Source organism: Artemia franciscana, chromosome 10 (genome assembly GCF_032884065.1).
Source record: "Artemia franciscana chromosome 10, ASM3288406v1, whole genome shotgun sequence".
In the NCBI taxonomy this organism is placed as follows: domain Eukaryota; kingdom Metazoa; phylum Arthropoda; class Branchiopoda; order Anostraca; family Artemiidae; genus Artemia; species Artemia franciscana.
The window spans coordinates 48,241,619-48,263,598 of record NC_088872.1 but is presented as its reverse complement, the minus strand read 5'-3'; the positions used below and the strand labels follow the sequence as shown (position 1 = coordinate 48,263,598).

The following is a 21,980-nucleotide window of genomic DNA, read 5'->3' as shown; positions in this document are numbered from 1 at the left end:
CGTACATGAAAGAAGTTATCCCCTCCTCAACGCCCGGCTCTTTACGCTAAAGTTTTTATTGTTTTAAAAAGTAGAGTTGTGAGAAAGAGCCAAACTTTAGCGCAAATAGCGGGGCGTTGTGGAGGGGACAGCCCCTTTCATATACTCATTTCTCTAAGTTTTGATCGGACGATTTTGAGAAAAAAGGAGCGAGAGAGGGGCCTAGCTGCCCTCCATTTTTTTTTTACTTAAAAAGACCACTAGAACTTTTAATTTTATTTACGAACGTCTTTATTAATAATAAATATACATAATTTACAAATTAACTTACGTAACGAACTTCTATATTCGTATAATTTTTATTACGTATATGAGGGGGTTTTTTCCCTTGTCAATACCTCGCTCTTTGCACTAAAGCTCGAATTTTTTCCGGTTCTTTAAGAATGACCCCTGAATCAAAAGGCTGTTTAATTAACAATTTGAAATTACTAAAAACGCTTTAGCGTAAAGAGTGAGGTATTGAGGAGGGGACGAACCCCTTCTTATACGTAATAATTTCTGTTCGTTGTAAGTTTTAATGTTGCTCTTTACTTTCAATTGAAAAATCTTATTTTTTTATTTAATTTCTGAATGTTTTTGAATTAATGCAGCTTTTGATTTTGGCTCACCGTACTTGAATAATTAAAGCGAAATTTGAATATTAATTTTACTTTTTTTTTGCTAAATGGCTTTCTCAAAGTTTCAATCGGACGATTTTGAGAAAAAGGGGTGGCGGAGGGGACCTAGTTGCCCTCCAATTTTGTTGAGTTACTTAAAAATTATTTAATTTCTCGTTTTTTAAATAACGCTGGAAAATACAGCGCCCCCATCATGGAAATTCTCTTCCTCCATAATAAATCTCTACATGGAAAGATCCTCCCACGTAACCCTCTTCCCCCGACCCCCTACCATCAGAAAAAATCCCCCATGAAAACGTCAGTATACTTCCAACAATGGACAAAGTTCATAACTTGCAGCCCTTCCCCTGGGGACTGTGGGGGATTAATTCGTCCTCAAAGACATAGTTTTTTGATTTTTCGACTATGCTGAACAAAATAGCTGTCTCAAAATTTTGATCTGGTGATTTTAGGAAAAATGAGCGTGGGTGGGGGCCTAGTTGTCCTCCAATTTCTTGGTCACTAAAAAGTGCACTAGAACTTTTAATTCCCGTTAAAACCAGCCTTATCGCGACATTCTAGGACTACTTGGTCGATACGATCATCCCTGGGTAAAAAAAAAACAAATAAGCACGCATCCGTGATCTTTCGTCTGGCCAAAAATACAAAATTCCGCATTTTTGCAGATAAAAGCTTGAAACCTCTACTGTAGGGCTCTCTGATACGCTGAATCTGATAGTGTGTTTTATTTTATTAATATTCAATGGCTTTTAGGGGGTGTTTCCCCTTTTTTTGAAAACAAGGCAAATTTTCTCAGGCTAGTAACTTTTGATGGGTAAAGCGAAACTTGATGAGACTTACATATTTAAAATCAACATAAAAATTCGATTCTTTTGATGTGTATGTTGGTGTCAAAATTCTGTTTTTTAGTCTCGGTTATTATTGAGCAGGGTCGCTCGTTATTGCTGGTCGTTACCACGAACTGTTTCATTAAGTTATTTATTTTGTTTTGTTATACTTGTGTGTGTTTATATTATTTTTTAATACATATTATATATTTAATTTATTTTATTTAGGTATTTATTATTTATTTTATCTATTAATTTACTTTTTATTAAGAAATAAGAAAATATCTACTCATGAAGCGAAAATCATGGAGAATTCGGAAGAAATCTTGAAACGGGTCAGCTTTGTTCTCTACTGTGGCAATATGTCATCAAACATGATAAAAACGCTACATATTAAAAGAATAAAGATGCGGTGTTCCTAACGTGGTCAAAATTCCCTAAATCGAACTTGTTTACGATAAAAAATATTGGTAAGCTATTCAAATAGCCCGATGCGTGTATGAATGACCTCTCAAGTCCTGTGGTGGCGCAGTGGATTTGACCCTAGCTTGGTAATACGAGACCCAGAGATCGAAACATGCTGCAGCAATGCACTGCAGGGCCGACGCAGGGACCTTAGTAGTCAAGAAGTGTCGTTAATCTGATACAATACAATGACCTCTCAAACGAAATTGATAAGCATACACCCAAATTTTATCTTCAAGAAATAAAGCTATAAATTGAGCCGACGAGCCCCATCTCCTGAGAATCACTTCTCCACAGTTCTCTCATGGAACACTCACCAGGATCGGATGTGAACCTCCTGGGCAAGAAAGCTGGGGATCACTCTTCGTTATAGAAAAATTACCGCTCATCTCAATCACCCCACTTAATATGTCTTGCATCATGCTCATCGCTGAATATGGATACCCGGACCCGCTATGTGTTGGTGGTAAAAAACGCTGTCGGCTCCATTTCTGAAAAGCCAGAATAGGACTATGAGGGTAGGCTCAGTCATTACCCATGAGCATGACTCTTCTTAGTCTGTTAATGAAAGGGCTGGTGTTGTGGCGATGGCGGTTTTTTACGCGTGCATAAATTCACCTCCCTCTATTTAGCTCCCTTGTATTGTGCCCCCTACCCCATGTCAAAACGATAAGACCGATGCGAAAGCACGCAGCTCAGCCCAGTTATCTTGAGGTTGGCACGTCAACAGCTGATAAGTTGAAGAACAGCTTCGTTTGACAGTGCTCTTCGATTTGGAACTATATATCTGGAGATGGTTTGCCTAAAAGTCTGCGTTGATTGCTTCAAAAGAAGATTCTTCATACATTTATAACCTCGTGACGGGCCGAGGTGAAAGAATAGCGGTATGTCAGATACTTTTAAGTCAGATTCTGGCATTGAGAAAAATCATGGATGCAGCGGTAGCTGCAATCTAGTAAAGAACGAACCACAGCCCAATGTAACCAAAAGTTAAAAACCGCGTTTAGAAAAAAGTTACCTAGTGAAAAAAATTGCCATCTGACACTGATTCTGGAATGGTAACTATTATTTCGGTTCGTCCTAAAAGTAAAAGTTTATTGCGAAAAGAAATTTATGGTGCTTTCGAAAAAAGCCTGAAACCCCTTGAAAATGGCGTCAGATCAGAATGAAAAGTGTACCATTGGAATCAGCATGATCGAAAACCTTTTAGAAGGACCCCCCCCCTCCTTGAACAACAGGGAAACATTTTTTTGATTTTTTTTTGTTTTTGCAGGGCTAGGGTGGAAAGGAACATCATCAAGAGATGTGTAGTTGCTCATTCCAACGAAAATTAAATTTGCTAGTGCCCTTTTTAAGTGGCTAAAATATTGGAGGGCAACTAGCCCCCTCCCTAAAGGCCTCCTCCCCCTAAAGTCATCCAATCAATATTTCGAGATAGCCATTTTGTTCAAAATAGTTCCAAGGTCCAATATCTATGGTTTTGGTTATTACATGACCATAATCCCTGGGGAAAGGGCTGTACGCTGTATCGGTATCGGACATATTGATACCACGAGTATCGGTTTGGGCGTATTGGTATCGCCTGTATCTTCGACAGATTTTTGGTACCTCATGTAAAAGATATTGCTCATATATACGTCCTTCCTATAAATTGCACCATCAGCAATTTCCAAATGGTACTAAGAACGGCACTTTTGTTGCCTTGTCTCAACTGGAAAACCTGGGGTTACTGGGCTACCAGAAATTTTTAGAGTGACGTTTATTGGCTCATTTGAAACCTATTGCTCATATGTACGTGATCTTTATCAATTCTACCATCCGTAAGTGTGTTAAAGGACTAAAAATAGGGGCATAGTTTCGTCAAAATCCTGAGGGGGGGCAAATGTGGACCAAATTTTCCCAGATCAAGTGAATGTCAGTGAGAAATGAAAATTAGTCCTTATAGCACCATAAATGCAAAGAATCAGAGGCAACGCTGTAGGGTTGCCTATAGTAAAGGCCATACGGCTCCATTGTTTTATTATTCGTTTTTTTTTCCCAGAGGGACTCCCTATGGAAGGGGTCGCCGTATAAATTTCAGAGTGGGCTCATTCAATTGGAAATCAAGAGTTCTAGTTCATTTTTAAGAGTCAAAAGTATCAGAGGGCAGCTAGCCCACCCACACCCTTTTCCCCTAATACGTCCGATAAAAGTTTTGAGGTAGCCATTTCTTTAAAAATAGTTCAAACATCATATAGCGATAACTTCGGGGTCGACGCAATCCTTCAGGGCCTGGGGGAAGGCGTTTTAAGTTATGCCCTAGGGGCAAATATAGTTCTTATAGAAGGGATACTCTTATAAAGTAAGTAGAACTGTGCCAAGCATTTTTTAGAGTGCGCCACCCGTTTTGGGGACTGTGCCAAACGTGGTGGAATTGTGCGGTATGCCTGACGTTCCGAGATGTATGCCAGGTAGCGGAAAGTCAGCGCCCCTCGAAAATGGAAAACATGATATTTCATGCTTTTGTATGTAGCTGATGGTATGAGGGTTATGATAATGATCCTACTATGAAAAAAAAAATTTCTTTTTTGTCAATTTACTATTGTTCTCTCTAAAAACATTTTGGAAACTTCAGATTCTGGAAAGGGTCAATCTTTGGCCATCCGTTTCTATTCTAATACCTCCGTTGTGTTGTAAACTTTGAAATGATGTTGTATCTCTATTGCTTTATGACTTATAAACCTCCCTGAATCCAGCATTTATGTGCTCCGCTGGTGGTTTCCAGGGTATAATATAATTTCTTTAGAGTGAGCAAAAGGAAAATAAAATTATATTGCTTTTTTTAACTGCTTTCCTTATTATTTTAGCTCAAAACAAAGTTACAGAAGACGTAGTCATTATCTATGCGGGTTTGTGTCCATATTCATCAGCTTGGGCCAAGTATATTCATAAGGAGCTGTTTAAAGAAATGGAAATGGAATCTGCTTTCAAGTAAGTTTAGGGAAAGAGTGCTTGAGCGTGCGCAGTGTAGTAATTGAATGGTAGTGTAAACATTAAGGAAAACCGTTTAAAAAGCAGTTTTATTTCCCAGAGTCCTTAAAAAAAAAATTTCTGCTACTCGGAATAATCGAAAATTGTACAGGTACCTGTTAATTAAACGAAACACACTCAAAAATTACGCTTAAGGTAGATCTCAGAAAATCAGTTTCATAGCCACAAGGACAAACGATGGGTGATAGAATGTATTGGACTTGCATAATTTGGACTATATATTTGCACAATGGGGGGTAGGTTAGGTTAGGGGGCGCTGTCTAAATACTTTAGTTCCATCTCCCACCCCTAAAGTGCAAATATATATCCAAGTTATATTATTATATAAATCAAGGGATATATGAAGGTTATATTTCATTAGAATTAACCTAACTTCACTTCTTGGGTGTATTTCGTTTAATTAACAAGTACCATTGTACCAATTGAAAATTGTAGTTTTTTATGCTGATTTTGTTTTTGGGCAACATGAAATAAAAATCATATTTTCTCTTTTTTTCTTTTCTGAAGAAAAGCTTCTGATTGAAATAGTTTTAGTTCATGTTTTTCTGGTGGTGGGGCTGTGGGAGGGAGTTACATGGGAGGATGTTTCAATGGAGGAATTTTTCATGGGAGAAGGGTATTTTCTAAGAATGGGACGCCAGATTTTCCAGCATTATATGAAAAACGATCAGAAATTAAATAAAAAAACAAGTTTTTTTTCAACTGAAAGTAAGGAGCAACATTAAAACTTAACACGAACGGAAATTATTACTTATGTGAGGGGTTTGCCCCATAGTCAATACCTCGCTCTTTACACTAAAGTTTTTTGTACTTTCAAAAGAGTTATTTGTTCTAATTAAACGACCTTTGTGATTTAGAGGTCATTCTTAAAGAATTGGAACAAAATTGGAACCTTAGCGTAATCAGTGAAGTGTTGACTATGAGATTAACCCCCTTACATACGTAATAACTTAGTTCGTTTTAAGTTTTAATGCTGCTCCTTACATCCAGTTGAAAAAACTTGTTTTTTTTTATTTAATTACGCTAAAGAACAACGTTCAAAAAATGCCGTTCTGTTGTTCTAATTCGTAACGCATTCCTACAATAATAAAACATTGCATTTTGCTTTCAATTAACTTTAGTTTAAATAATGAACATAAAAGTGTAGAATATCTAGAAATGTAAAAGCGTAAAATACGTTTGAAGGCTTAAAAATAACTTCCTAAATAATGATTAACTAATAATGGTGCTTAATACTTGAAAACACGGTCATTGAAATGGACACTTAACACTTGGAAAAATACATAAATAAAACATTACATTTACTTTATACTGGATTTTATTTACTTTATATACTGGATATTTATATACTTTATTATATACTTATATATATATATATATATATATATATATATATATATATATATATATATATATATGTATACTATTTATATACTGGATTATTTACTTTATACTGGATATTATTTAACAAAATTTCCAGATACCTTGCTATTCTACAAATAAACTGAGGCGACGTACTATTTAAGACACCTGGAAGTATCAACTCATTTTTTTCAAATATCCCTTCCTTTATCGTAGAAAGCCCCTAGTACCGGTTTAAGCAATGCACCAAATAATCTTTTTTAACTCTGCAAAGCGGGCAAGTATATCTGTCTTCATTGGGACATATTTCTTAGAATATCTTATAAATTTTTCACTAATTGGCAGGCAGTTAGCCCTGAGCTGCATCTACAACTTCAAATATCTAGCTGGTAAATTCAGCTTAAGGTAGAACTCCTGCCCATAAACCACCTTAACATCCTCATAAAACTTGAATGTTTCTGATTTTTTATCCCCTCAATCCATTTTTGGATCATTTGATTCTCTAGTACTATCTTAGTCTAATTCTTCCAATTTGCATTTATATCTATTGATCCTCTACCTTCATTCCTAACAAAAGAAAACCCTGTTTTGTCTAAAATTTCTTTTATTTTTAGTGGCCAAGATCTTTTTTCCCCTGCGAGAGTAAATCTTCATAAGCTGCCTTAAGTCACTCGGTAACTGGACTACTCTCAACCAAAACTTAACGATTGAGACTAGTCTGTAATTTTTTAGTGGCCATATGCCTAAATTGTCATTTAAAAACTAGGAATGAGTTGTTCTATGCAGCCCAAACAGTCTCGTAAAGTACCCCAATTGAATACTCTCTAGGTGAGCCGCTCTTTCATGCCCCAAAATCTGACTGATTTTATAATATACTTACTGATTTTTCGTTTCTTCCATCACCCCTTTTCGTTTTGTTCTTATTCATTTTTCTTGTCTTCACTCTCACATTTTATTTTTAAGGATACATTTTCGCCAATTAGAAGAAATAATTCAAGACTCAATGTCGAGTCAGGATGTTTGTGAAGTGAAGACTGAAAAACGGGCATCGATTCAGACAGCGAGGCTGCAGGTATTCTTTCTTTTCTCTTTTGGTCAAAAAAGTAAAGAATTAAAATTAGGAAGATACCAATTTTTCTCTAGTGTATACGCTTGTTTTTGGTAATACATTCTTTTGTGAAGGGAGGTCTTAAAGTCCCTCCGTGCACTCCCATTAATTTTCGTGTCTGTCCGAAATCTCTTGACCAGATAAGAAACTTTTGTACAAGAATTCCAGATTAGAAATATTATGGAATGATCATTCTTGCTCGTAATATTGTTGTTATGCATGTTTTGTCATATTTTCCCGTAAATATTCTTAAAGCGAAGAAGATTAAAATTAGTTATTTTCTTTTATTATTCATGCTAAAAATATTTTGCAAGAGACCGAACGTTACGAAGGTTTCCGAAATATCATATGCTTTAAGGAGGCGCCGCCCCAACACCTAGTTGGTGGGGCGCTTCGCGCCCCCCCAAGCCCCCCCGCGCGCGTAAGTCGTTACGCGCCATATTAGTTACGCGCCATTGTAGTTGTGTCCCTGTGTCCCACCTGTGAATAGAGATAGATATAAATATATGTTTTTAACTACGTAAAACATGCGAATATACAACATTCTTCGCTGTCCCATTGTCTGTGCATATAAATAGATTGTCAGGTTTACTGACTCTTGAACATGCAACATATAATTGTCCATGGGAAAAACAATCCGTATTCAGATCTATACCTCATTATTCTAATGATGTGTCTCTGTGTCCCGGTCGTCATTTATATTCCCTGTGTCCCGGTCGTCATTTGTGTCCCGGTGTCCCAGTTTGTAATTTCTCTTTGAGTGTCCCGGTCGTCATTTATATTCCCTATGTCCCGGTGTCCCGGTCGTCATTTGTGTCCCGGTGTCCCGGTCTGTAATTTCTATTCGAACAATCCCTGTGTCCCGGTCGTCATTTATATATCCCGCCTGTGCCCCCGGCGTCCCCGTTGTAGTTGTGTCCCTGTGTCCCGGTCGTCATTTATATTCCCTGTGTCCCGGTCGTGATTTGTGTCCAGGTGTCCCAGTCTGTAATTTCTCTTTGAGGTTCCCGGTCGTCACTTATATTCCCTCTGTCTCGGTCGTCATTTGTGTCCGGGTCTGTAATTTCTCTTTGAGTGTTTTTTCTTTTTAGTTTTTTTTTTAGTTTTTTACCTTTTTTCTTTTTTCATTTTTCTTTTTCTTCTTTATTTTTCAGCGTCACTATGAAGTACATATCGACGAACCTTTGTTTTTTTAAATTAAATCTGGTAGGCATTGATGACCTTATCCAAGTCAAAATCCCAAACCCAATCATCATCGCTATCATTTTCAGTTTTGATATGTTTTGACTCTCGCTGTCCAGGTGGATTTTCATCTAACTGCGCGGTTTTGCGTTCTTTAGCCGCAAGCCTGTTTTCTTGCTGTTCTTGTGATTCCTCGGAACGCTTTCTTTTCTTACTTTCTCTATCAGCAGCAAGTTTTTTGGCATAGACTCTTTAAGCAGCTTCCTTGGCTGTTGCCATTGTAGGTTCTTCAGTCATTTTACAATTAAACACTTTTCCGTGAACTACTACTACTACTACTACTAATAACTCACTGCAGCACCAAGCCGCCTGAGGCCAACACAGCTACGCACGCTCCTCCTCCAACCTAATCTATTTAAAGCCTCCCTCTTTACACCCTCCCAGGAAGTTCCCATTTCCTTTAAATCCTTATTTATGACATCCTCCCAACCCAGACAAGGACGACCTGCTTTCCGTGTAGCCCCAGACGGTTGGCCAAAAAGGACAATCTTCGGTAATCTGTCATCCTTCATCCGTAGAACGTGGCCTAGCCATCTCAACCTTTCTTTCATTATAGCCCCAGAAAGCGGGATTGAACCACACTTTTCGTACAACCTACTGTTTGAAATACGGTCAGTCAGCCGGGTACCCAGAACAATCCGTAGGCAATTTCTCTGGAAAACATCTAGTAAATTTTCATCTGCTTTTCGGAGTGTCCATGCTTCAGAGCCATATTTGACCACTGTCATCACTGTAGCTTCCAATATTCTAATCTTGGTTTGTAGGCTTATCTTTCTATTCTTCCAAACTTTTTTTAACTGTGAAAAAACACCCTGAGCTTTAGCTATTCTACTTTTAACATCCTCACTGCTCCCACCATCTTTACTAATAATACTACCAAGGTAACTGAAGCTCCCAACCTGATCAATCTTTTCGTTACCTAAGGTCACCTGTTCATCTTCACTTATTCCTAACCTTAGTGACTTAGTCTTCTTAACATTAATTTTCAAGCCTATTTTAGCACCCTGAACTCGTAAAACCTCTAAAAATTCATTCATTTTGCTCACACTTTCATCTAATATGCTTAAATCATCAGCATAATCTAAGTCCAGGAGCGTTCTTCCTCCCCATTTGATTCCATGGTCTCCAATTGCCTTTCCTGTGCTCCTTAAGACGAAGTCCATCAAAATGATCCATATAAAGGGGGATAGAACACAACCCTGCTTAACTCCTGATTTAATACAAAACCAGTTGCTAACCTCATTTCCTACTTTAACCGCAGCAGTATTATTCTCGTACATAGCGCAAATCACTTTAATGTATTTTTCTGGTATACCATATAACGATAAGACCTTTGTTAACGCTGTTCTATCAACAGAATCGAAAGCTTGCTCATAATCGATAAAACTAAGGACCAAAGGTGTTTGACAACGAAGGGACTTCTCAATTATTAACCTAAGAGTGAAAACATGGTCGACACATCCTCTACCTTTTCTAAAACCGCATTGTTCTTCCCTTAAAACTTTATCTACAGCATGTCTCAGTCTAAAAAGTATCATATTACTCAGTAATTTGCTACCTACAGAGACCAGACTAATGCCTCGATAATTCCGACATTCACTCTTGTCACCTTTCTTATACAGTGGTTTAATTAAGGTTTTCCTAAAATCATTGGGTACTTCCCCTTTTTCAAAAATCATGTTCATAATCTTCAGTAGCTTATTCCTAACCTCAGAGCCACCATATTTAAGGAACTCATTAATCATACTCGCATGTCTTAAATACCATTAATGACGTCACCGTCATAGCAAAAATGACGACAACTAATTTCATGACGTCAGTCAACACAGAAACATGACGTCACCTGATCCACAGACAGACAGACAGACAACTTATTTTTATATATATAGATATATATATAGATTTTCTGAATGAACAACTAGTGAATATTTTAATATATTATGCGGTTTCGATGTATTGCTAAAGAAGCAAATGCAATATTATTGTAGAATACAATATTTTAAATCAGTTAAGAACGCTAAAACAATAAAAAAACATCAAAGGGAGAAAGAACACACCCCACAAATAGCCTAGCCATCTTCAGCGGGCTGGTTGAGCTTTTTGAGTCTTGAGTCTTCTGCGCAGGTAAAATGAGAGGCTTTCTGGAGGGAATGAAACGTAGTCAAATAAAACTTAAATTTTCTCAGTAGTACTAGCATAGAGCATAGCGTAGCAGGTTATGTAAAAACCACAAGGAATCATTATTAACTTAAGTTAAAATGACGTAGACAAACTAGAGGAAATTCGAAAATATTGATATAGTAAGAACAAATAAATAAATTTTTTACATCCGTTGAGCAATGACTAAAGGATGAAGCCGCATATCGCCTCTGAGATAAACTGGCGAATATGAGGATCATCATGCAAATCCTCATTAAAAATTAAGTCAGGATTTCGAAACTACCTCAAAAAGGACATATTATTCAACATCTACCTGGTGGAATAATGAGTGTTCTAGAGTTTCTTGGGTGAAAACTTGCGCACTTTGTCTTTGCAGAATTGTAAGGAATATCATGATCAGCAGCATAAGTCTCACAGATCTCGAACAACATCTCAAGTGTAGTGGGACAAGTAGCAAACACTACAAGGTCATCATCAGAATTTACAATTCTTATTGCGTACAGATCCAGCATGAAGTCTTCTACACTGATACACTTATTAAGATCATTTCAATAAACCGAAAAAAGGACATGTCATTCATAATCTACCTGGTGGAATAATGGGTGTCTTAGAGTTTCTTGGGCGAAAACGTGCGCACTTAGTCTTTACAGAATTGTACGGAATATCATGATCAGCAGCATAAGTCTCAGAGATCTTGAACAACATGTGAAGTGTAGTGGAACAAGTAGCAAACACTAATAGGTCATCAGCAGAATTTACAATTGTTATTGCATACATATCCAGCATGGAATTTAAGTCCTCTACACTGATACAGTGATTAAGATCATTTCAGTAAACCGAAAAAAGGATACGTAGATAATGCACCTCCCTGCCCAAAGCCATTTTCTGGAGAAAAAGAACGACTCATCCAGAGCTCCAATGAATCATAAAAAGGTCTATTGTTAACCACTATATGTATCTTAAGTTTCTGCTCGGTTCAGTTGTGGATCACGATCCAGGAAGGAGTTGAATTACTCCTGATCATCAAGGTTTCAGTTTGCCCCATGAAGAAATGTCATCGTAATTGGCTCGCTTCTGTTTCACACCCCTTTTGCATTGATTCAAAGCTGAAAAAAATTGGAATCATCGGCGGGCGAAATTGTGTTTTATCTAAATTAAACTTTCCAGCTTATGTACGAATAAAGTTGGAACGGAAGATTTTCAATCAGAAGATGATACGGTTGTCTCAGCGCCTCAAGAGCTTGACAACAAAGTGGACCAGCTTTGATTCCATTGTTGAAGTTCTTGAGCAGCTTGCTTTACTTACGCTTTGACGCAAATCAAAGAAAAACAGCACTGAATGAATGAATGAACTTTATTTCCCGTAAAAGTATAAAAAAGACAAAGTACGGAGTATTATAAATAAACAAAAACAAAAACGATAAACAGCAAAAAAAAACTGATTGCGTTATAAGTACTGTTTTTGACAATAGTTCTTATACTAAGTTGTATCTGACGCTGCTACCTTGGCTTTCAAACCCGGGGTTTGCATAGCTACACCGTTTAGCTACTTTCGTCTGTCAAAATTGACTGTCTTCTGTTCCAAGTTATCTTTTTCCTACCTTTGCTGACTAGGGCAAAACAGGAAAAAGAAGCGCTGCTAACTTGAATAAAATTTAAAAAGTGTGATTTATTTTGCTTAAACCTTTCAGTCTCCTGTTTCTAGCTTCATGAATTCCTTCGCAATGACGGAAAAGTTTATGCTTTTCCAGTTAGGTGGAAGATTAATTAAACTGGCTGTTCTCTACGCATTAGCATCTGGAACTTTAAATAATAATAATTCCCATGGGATCCATAGTCTATCCCTAATTAAAATTCTATATACACTCTAAAGTAAGGTAGATATTTGAAATTGACGGCAATAATTATGGTAACTTAACTAAGTATGTGTTGCTGGTTTCAGTAACTTGATGTAGTATAGTATACTGGTGTAGTGCACTGTAGTACTGTAGATTTAGTACACTGTAGATGTAGTACACTGACTGTGATGTAGTACACTGTGCAGTCATTGTACTACATCCCAGTGTACTACTGAGATTTAGTACACTGTAGATATTTGAAACATGTGGCAATAATTTTGGTAACTAAACTAAGTATTTGTTGCTGGTTTCAGCAACTTGATGTTTACAATACTGGAAGACTTCAGCCCACTAACTGCTCATCATTCTGCCTCGAATATTTCACATGACTTGGCTAGAAAGTGTAACCCTTTGATGCCTCTCAAGAATCGTAAAAGTATTTTTATCCCTGGATACTATATATATATATATATATATATATATATATATATATATATATATATATATATATATATATATGTATATATGTATATATATATATATATATATATATATATATATATATATATATATATATATATTATATATATATATATATATATATATATATATATATATATATATATATATATATATATATATATATGTATGTTACTATGAATGTTAGTGTCGACATTCACTGGTGGATGTCTGAAATTCCTTTTTCTCTGATTGGATTCAATCAGTTTTTCCAGTTAGCTTTGTCAGTCTTATGCATGGTTTGATGGTAAAAGTTAGTTAGATTAGTTTGGGTGAAGTTAGGTTATAAACTTCAGAAATAGGTTAGACATCTAACCTAACCTGTCACCATCAAATCTTGCTTAAAATTGGCAAAGCTGACTAAATCTAAGGAGAAAAAAGGAATTTCGGACATTGACCGGTAAGACTTTTTCTTTCTTACTGTGTTTATTTACTATTTTCTCTTTTTTTGCTTTTGGCTTTTGTTTGTTTTTCTTTCCCTTGCATTCCCGGCCATAGAGCCTTGCGGCCAAAGCGCTACCTACTCAATGTATCTACATAATAAATAATACGTCCCCAGTGTCGGCAAGGTTTTCAATCAAAGTGGGTAGCACCACAGAGAACTCAAAGCTGCAAAATTGTTCAGATAGTGTTTTCTTTGACCTTTATTTTAACGTTTTCCTAGCAGCTATGCTAGAACGTTTTTAGGGACTGCCCTTTCCGGAACTTGAAAAAGAAAATTCTGCTCCCTTCAATAAAAAAAAAACAAACAGAATCAACACTTTCTAATTATTTCAGTTTCATTAAATCTGTATATTTCCGGCACAAAACAGGGGAAGTTAAATGGTTATCTTAAGATTTCCTGGGAAACAGATGTCGGGTTTTAGTGTTTTTTCCTTTAATCAGATCTATCATCTAAACTCTACAAGCTATGGCAAGACGGCCATACAAACTAAATAAATTTAAAGAAAAAAAAATCTAAATACAAACTAAAGGAGATAGGGTGATTCTAAGCAGATAGGGTGATTCTTTAATTTACTGAATTTCCTTAAAAGAAAGGAATTGTAAGTTCAGGCTAGTAAAGTTGGTAAGCTGGTAAGTCCTTTATGTCTTTATGTTACCTCGTAGTCTATATAAATTCTTGAAAGTTTAACTAAAAAAACGAAAAAAAAACTATTGAACTTAATAATTAGTCTTTGAGGGTCTTAAAAGTCATGAAAAATCTTACAGCATCATGCAATTTTAATAGCAACGTTGTGTCAATCCACAAATTTGGAGTTTTATTAAGGTTTGTTGAGTCATTGTTTTCACACCACTTTGTCAATGTTTACCTTATAGGTTTTCTCTTGATGCTTTTTTCTTTCAGATTGTCATTTTATCTTCATCATTTCTTGACATCACCTACAGTCATGCAATGGACGAATGGGCCCGGCTTCTGTCTCCCAAAAGAGTGGCATGTTTACTTCTTGGCGTGAAAGAAACCAAAGACATGACTTCCCTCCATCGAGCAGGTTGATAAAAAGTTTATTGATTTTGAATACCTTGTTTATTTGTTCACCTCCTATCCGAAATTGATTTACATTTCCACGGAGTTCTTAAAGCAACCCTATTAATTTCAATCTAGCATAGATTGGCCTGTATATTTAGGCGTACTTTTCATCATTTTGTGATAATATAGGCTATAAATAACCTATATACACAAGAGGTTACTGAACGGTATATGTGGGGCTCGGTATTAAAGTGATGCAAGTCCAAAAGATATGAGCTCCCACAGTCAAGGAACTAAGGCTGTGAGGCTATTGGGATTTTAGCCTGTATTGTTATTAAAGAACAGAAATACGCCTATATAAAAGGGCCATAAATACCCCAAGAAGTTATAGAGAGCATATAAGGGGCTACTTGCTAAATAGCAAAAATATTGGTGAAGACCACACTGCCTTTCCATAACAAACAAGCACAACTTAGAAACAATATGAAAATTTTCTTAAGACAGTGGAATTCCATTCAGTGAATATTTCGGCCCTATGTCCAAGGGCCGTCTTCAGCACAACACTATATATATATATATATATATATATATATATAATATATATATATATATATATATATATATATATATATTATATATATATACATATATATATATATATATATATATATATATATATATATATAATATATATATACATATATATAAGCTTACATTAAAATGCGAACTTTAAAACTAAAAATTTGTAAAAAGACTTTTTAAAACACTTCAACGAAGTTCATCCATGAACAAAGTATTTAGAGATATGAGCTCGCCCAATCAAATAACTAGAGCTGTGAAGCCATTGAGATTTTGACCAATATTGACAATCTATGCCATAAATATCCCTATAGAAAGAGGCCGTAGAAGCTATGGAGAGCATATAAGGGGCTTATTGCTAAAGTTCAAATCTAAAAAACTACCTGTCAAAATGTGAGCCGCTACAGTCAAAGAAGTAGGGCTGTGAAGTCATGGAAAATTTATTCTATATGGACATTATAGGCCATAAACACCTCTATAGACAGAGGCCATAAATACCTCGAAAAGTTGCGCAGAGGATATAAGGGGCTAAGTGCTAAGGAAAAGTCTAAAAAAACTAACTTTCAAAATATGAGCTCCCACAGTCAAAGGGATGTGAAGGCATGATGATTTTAGACTGTATTGACATTATGGGCCATAATACCACCATAGAAAGAGGCCATAAATACACCCAAGAAGATATAGGGAGCATATAAGTGGATCAGTAATGAAGTCTAAACAACTAACTTTCTAAATATGAGCTAACACAGTCAAAAAATTATGGCTGTGGGGTCACGAGGGTTGATTTATATTCTCAATGAATTTTTTAAAGCAGCCTTGTTAACTTCAATATAGCAGACTGTCTCTATAGGCTATAAATATCCCTGTATAGAGAGGCTATACATACCCCAAGAAGTATAGAAAACAAATAAGTGGCTCAGTACTAAAGTGGTCCAAGTCTAGGAAATTACCTGTCAAGATACGAGGACCCACAGCCAAAGAGCTAAGAAAGATACGAGGACCCACAGCCAAAGAGCTAAGAAAGGGGGCGTTGGTGGGGGACTGATTTACATTACGTATTTCTTAAAGCAACCCTATTAATTTTAATATAGCATAAATTGATACCTATTTTTAGGTGTACTTTTCAGAGGATAGACTATAGGCTATAAATAAGGCTAGATAGATATAGCTTTTAGGCTATAGGCTAGATAGAATATGTTATAAATAAGTCAGTTATCACAAGGGGTCACAGAGCGGTACATAAGGGGTTCAGTATTGAATTATTCAAGTCCAAAAAACTGATCATCAAAATTTCAGCTCAAACATTCAAAGAATTAGGGCTGGGGATCAGTGGCAATTTTATCTAATGTTACATCCAGGTAACAAAGTAGAATTTTTTTTTTGGTGGGGAGGGGGGTAAAGTCGAAGATAAGTAAAAACAGTTAATTATATGAAAATATTAAAACCTTTAGGGACAATCGCTAATATTTTAAGAATTTCAAAATGGACGGGCCAATTTTCTGAATTCGTATTTTGTTGGGATGATACGGTAATCGCTAATCCAAACTAAAATATCTATAGCCAATTGTTTGCTCAGAGCGGTTTAAAATTTTTTGGCGGGAAGCATCAAAATGTCACCTACAATTAAAAAGTGTCATTTGGTAGTAACAAAATGGCATACTTGAATTGACAACCTTGTTTGCATATGGACCATATAACAACAGATAAGGAGTCAAAACATGTGGAATTTTTTCATTTTATACTCCTGTAAGAATCTCACAATTTAGTCGCATTTTCAGACTCGGCGAATAACTACAGGGGAAATTTTTTGTATCTGTTACAACTGTATAACTGTCATTTGAAACAATTTGGAGCGCAACTTCGTCCTAAAATAGTTATATACTTGTTACTCGGGAAAAATCATCCTTGTTTTTCTACTTTATTTGGCAATGCTGGTGTTACATTACTGCGCTTAAATGTTCATTATCTTTGCCGTACTCGGGAATGATAAAATGGAAAATGCAATAATAAAATATTTTGTTTGTATAACCTTTGGTCTAAATTAATGGTGAAGTTTACACTTCCCTTATCAGATATGAATATAGTATAAGATAGTAAGAAATGTTTTCGTCTTGATGATATGCTGTCACTTCAAAAATATTACATAAATATACCTTTGCTCTTTACTTACGTTTTTTTTTAATATATTTGTTTTCATTTCTATGGTGGGAAAATAATGCGATTAGAAATTTTTGACGGAATAAAATAACTCTGGAAAATCTAATTTAATTCGTAGTGGATTCACTAATGTTGACGTTGAAAAGTTTGATTGGTAATCGATACAAATCTTTTTGGGAATATGGGAATATGGACATTTTTTTACCCCTTTTTAACATTTACTATAATTGTAAAATAGATTTTACATTTTTATGCACAATTTTATTATATACAAATCTTTGATTTCGTAGACCATTGAAAGACTCAATTTTTTTGCGTATAAATCTTATAAGCTAGGATTCATGAGATGAGGATTTTTTAGCGCCTCTTTAACATTTAAAATAAAATACTAAATTCTACATATTATATGCGCAATTTTGTTGTTTGCAAATTTTTGACTTCTTAGTCCAATGAAAGATTAAAAGAAAAAAGGCTGTAATAAAATGCTGAAGTAAGGCACAAATAAAATAAATTGAGGTAGAATTCTCCAAATCTAGCCCGCTAAATATTTTGAGTCTAGCAATGATTGAGGATTCTTAATTTGCGATCGCCTCCAGATTCTCACTCTGAGAGTTGGTATGCCTAGCCGGTTTTTTCTTAGTCACCATCGGACATCCGTTGGATTTTCCTCCGTGCACTTTAACATAAATCAAATGGTCTATAATTATCTCTTCTAACCTCTGAGGAATATCTGCATTTGGTTCATCAATGCTGTTGCATAAAAGGACTATAGAGTATAAGTGAAAATAGGAGACAAGATTAGAAATCGAGAAAAACTATAAATATGTGGAAGGGAATAGGGCCCCTGTGAGTGCTATCGGTAGCAATGACTTAAGTAACAGTGGATTTGATCAAATCCATCCAAACTGCTGTCAAGAATATCCTTGGTACAGAGAGCTCCATCATTAATATGCGTTCCCTAAAGGGTATTTTGGTAGTAAGTTTAACTATCCATTACTATGCATTCAGATAAAATGATGATAATGTGACATGCCAGCCCTTCGATTGGGAGTGATGATGCTGATTTTTCACAATGGTTAGGGATGAACAAAGGGCTTTTTTGGGGGGAGGGCATTTTTTGAACGCATTTTCTCTTTAATGTGCGAGTTTATTCACTTTTTTTACGGTTAAGACACAACGCGTGTAACTGAAAATCATAAGCAACAAAATTAAATAGCGAAAGTCATAGAATAAAATAAATCCTATTGGCTGTGTCTGACGAAGGAAAAAAAATCTTAAGGGATTGAATATGGACATAATGTACAAAAAGGCCACACTGAAGACCGCAGCATCATATGGTCCAAATTCAAGTTAAAAAAAGAGAAAAAACAATTTTCTAAACAAGCACTTCGAATAAGCCAAAACTTCCTATAATTTTTCTTTGTTTTCCAGAACTTTCTTTTAGTGAAGTTGTCAATGGTCATTGTCAATGACCTTGAGTTTGCGGAAATTTAATATTAGACAAACGATAGAAAGTGATCTGGGAAAAAAACAGTGATCTGTGATCTAGCAAATCACAAAGAGACTGATTTACAACCATAACCATGGTTGTAACAATAGCTGCTACCTAGCAAGCAGCAAACTACTGGCCAGAGTAAAGAGCATATATTTTTGGGAAACTTTCTAATTGGGAAAAATTCTCAATTGGTACTTAAATAGAAATGATAACCCTTACCCAGATCTACTAAGGTTCCAAGAAGAAGCAATAGTCAAAATTGGCGCTGGTAGTTTAGCTGGCACCCCAGCTCTGGTTATAGCAGCCTATTTCAAGGTTTTCTTTTCGCATTTAAAAAGCCGTGGCCTATCAGCAGGTCAAAGTTAGATGGTAATTTTTTGCAGGGGCCTTACTTTGGTTATAACCACATATATTGCGCGCCTTAAATGGAAATTATTGACATATATGGAAATAATTGTGATATATCAGAGGAAGGGCGATTGCAATAATTTAAAAGGTGGTTTGTTACGCAGCATATTTTACAAGCGACAAGAAAACTAAAAATTATATTTCAAGTTTTTGGGCTGTTATTCATGAGCAGCCGTAGAAAAAGAAAAAAAAATCCAAAACCCCTAAGATCTAAATATTTCTGCGAGGGAGAAAAAAAAATATAAAGCATTGCGGATTTTTTTTTTGTGGCGATGGAATTTAAAGGTTTTATAACATTTTTAAAGAAGGCTCTTTAAATCACTGCGGCTGAGGGAGTGCATTTAGAGCTATGGATCTCCCTCATCCCCCCAAGTTCCTTTAAAAGGAATATTTCAGGTTTCATTTAATTTTCAAGCGAAATACACAAACACATTTATTACTTCATGGCCCTTATGTGATTTCTAACCATCCCCTTTTCCATTTCTAAAGAAATGTATTAGAACTGTTTTCCCTTTGATTAGAAACAACGCACTTGTAAAAAAGGAAAGAAACCAGACAGGTGAAAAGGCGTAAAGGTGTCTGTCTAATTAAAAGCAAATACGATACTTTGGCCCATAGCACGAGTTATCACATCCCTTTCTAAGTGTTATTTTTAGAAAATGTCGCCTATTGAAATAATCAAACTGGGGTTAGTTGATTTATTAGAAGTTGAGAATTTCTGCTAATGCTTTAGAATGAGGGCACATTCTTTGAATTACTTAACTGTGAGTGCTGATTAAGCGCATTTTTTATAAGCGTGAAATTATTTTTATTTGTGAGTAAATTCTGACATCATGACATTCTGGAAAGTGATAGGAATTGCTTATTTGCATCTTACTTGTATTAATTATGCTTTCTATTTTTATAAGCTTTCTATTTTTTATAAGCGTGAAATTATTTTTATTTGTGAGTAAATTCTGACATCATGATATTCTGGAAAGCGATAGGAATTGCTTATTTGTATCTTACTTGCATTGATTAGGCTTTTAATTTTTTATAAGCGTGAAATTATGTCTATTTGTGAGTAAATTCTGACATCATGACATTCTGGAAAGCGATAGGAATTGCTTATTTGCATCTTACTTGTATTAATTGGGCTTTCTATTTTTATAAGCTTTCTATTTTTTATAAGCGTGAAATTATTTTTATTTGTGAGTAAATTCTGACATCATGACATTCTGGAAAGTGATAGGAATTGCTTATTTGCATCTTACTTGTATTAATTATGCTTTCTATTTAAAGTGCATTGATAAGACAAAATTGAAGCCTTGACTGGATAAGTTCTTGTTCGTGCCCCTGTATTAATGTATTTTTATAAAAATATAACCATATAAGGACCCTTGCCTCCACCCGCCTTCCCCCAATTGTGGCCCCTTGTCTGAAATCTAGGACTTAAGATCGAGGTGATTGTAGGTAATTCGACGAAGACCCTGTCCGTCTACCGGCTTAACAAAGAAATAAAACTTGTAATATATACCATTTTTTAAGTACAGGAGAAAAACTATTTGCCCTAATCCCTCAAACACAAAATCCTAAGTCCCCTTCTCTCCTTAAAGATCTTTTCCTGAAAAGTTTCACCTCGATCATCAAGCTATGAGTCAAAGCTGGTAGGCTATAGCCTACTCTCTTCTGAGAATGAGAAATTACCTGATTTTAACTCCAGAATTTCTCAGGCGAAAAACGTTTTCCAGTTACCCCCAACGGGATTGGATAGTTTTACAACGGACAGTTATTAGTTATATAAAGTAACAATCGGTTGTGAGTAAAGGGCCAGAATTGTTGCAGGATTTTTCAATTTCTTGATTTTTAGCCTTTTTTTCGCATCTCTGGGCTTCCTTACTTAAAGTGAAATTTTTGTTCTAAGCCAAGGAATTTATTTGGCATTACAAAGTTATAAATCCAATATAAATCTCTATCTAAGCCAATGAGTAATTCCCATTAATCTTGAGGATCCCTAGGATGTAGCTCGTATTAGCTTATTGAATAATATGCCTCCGTTTAAGCACACGTAATCCAAGCTGATTCAGGTGTTGTGTTCATTAGTTGAACTAGTCGTTCAAAAAAAGATACAATTTAATAAAATAACTTTAATAAAAAAAGGTAAAAACAAACAATTTGCTATCAAATTACTTGTCTGGGGCACAACGAGATTACTTATGGTCTTGCTCCGGATACTTTAAATCCGAAAGTAGAGCGATATTTCTCTCTCTCTCTCTCTCTCTCTCTCTCTCTCTCTCTCTCTCTCTCTCTCTCTCTCTCTCTCTCTCTCTCTTTCTCTCTTTCTCTCTCTCTCTCATGTTGTTTAAAAATAACACATTTTATCTTAAAATTTAAACACCAACATAAACAAGAACATGCTACCTTTCATTTGCGTTGATTATTTATTTTGATGATTTTTTAAGCGAATTGTTTCTTAGCAGCTTAGGAGCTTTAATCCCATTCCAAATTATTGTCACATTTGCCGAGGAAATCAAAATTCCGCACTACTACATTGCCAGTTATATATCCCGCTCATAATTTGTTACCAACCGTAGCATGTATCTTATTATTCTAGAAAATAGATTGTAAGTGATTTGATAAGCGCAAATCGATAGATTTGTAAATAAGAGCCTGCAAGGCCGTGTACA

General features: G+C 35.5%; 1 protein-coding gene across 1 annotated transcript in view; it reads left to right on the top strand.

Annotated features, from left to right (window-relative positions):
* The window catches only part of LOC136032293 (uncharacterized), a 116,566-nt gene that overhangs the window by 20,417 nt on the left and 74,169 nt on the right, over nucleotides 1-21,980 (top strand). The window contains exons 3-5 of the mRNA XM_065712566.1: nucleotides 4,795-4,918; nucleotides 7,304-7,412; nucleotides 14,553-14,697. Coding sequence (XP_065568638.1) covers nucleotides 4,795-4,918; nucleotides 7,304-7,412; nucleotides 14,553-14,697 — 378 coding nt within the window. The remainder of the gene's footprint in view (nucleotides 1-4,794; nucleotides 4,919-7,303; nucleotides 7,413-14,552; nucleotides 14,698-21,980) is intronic.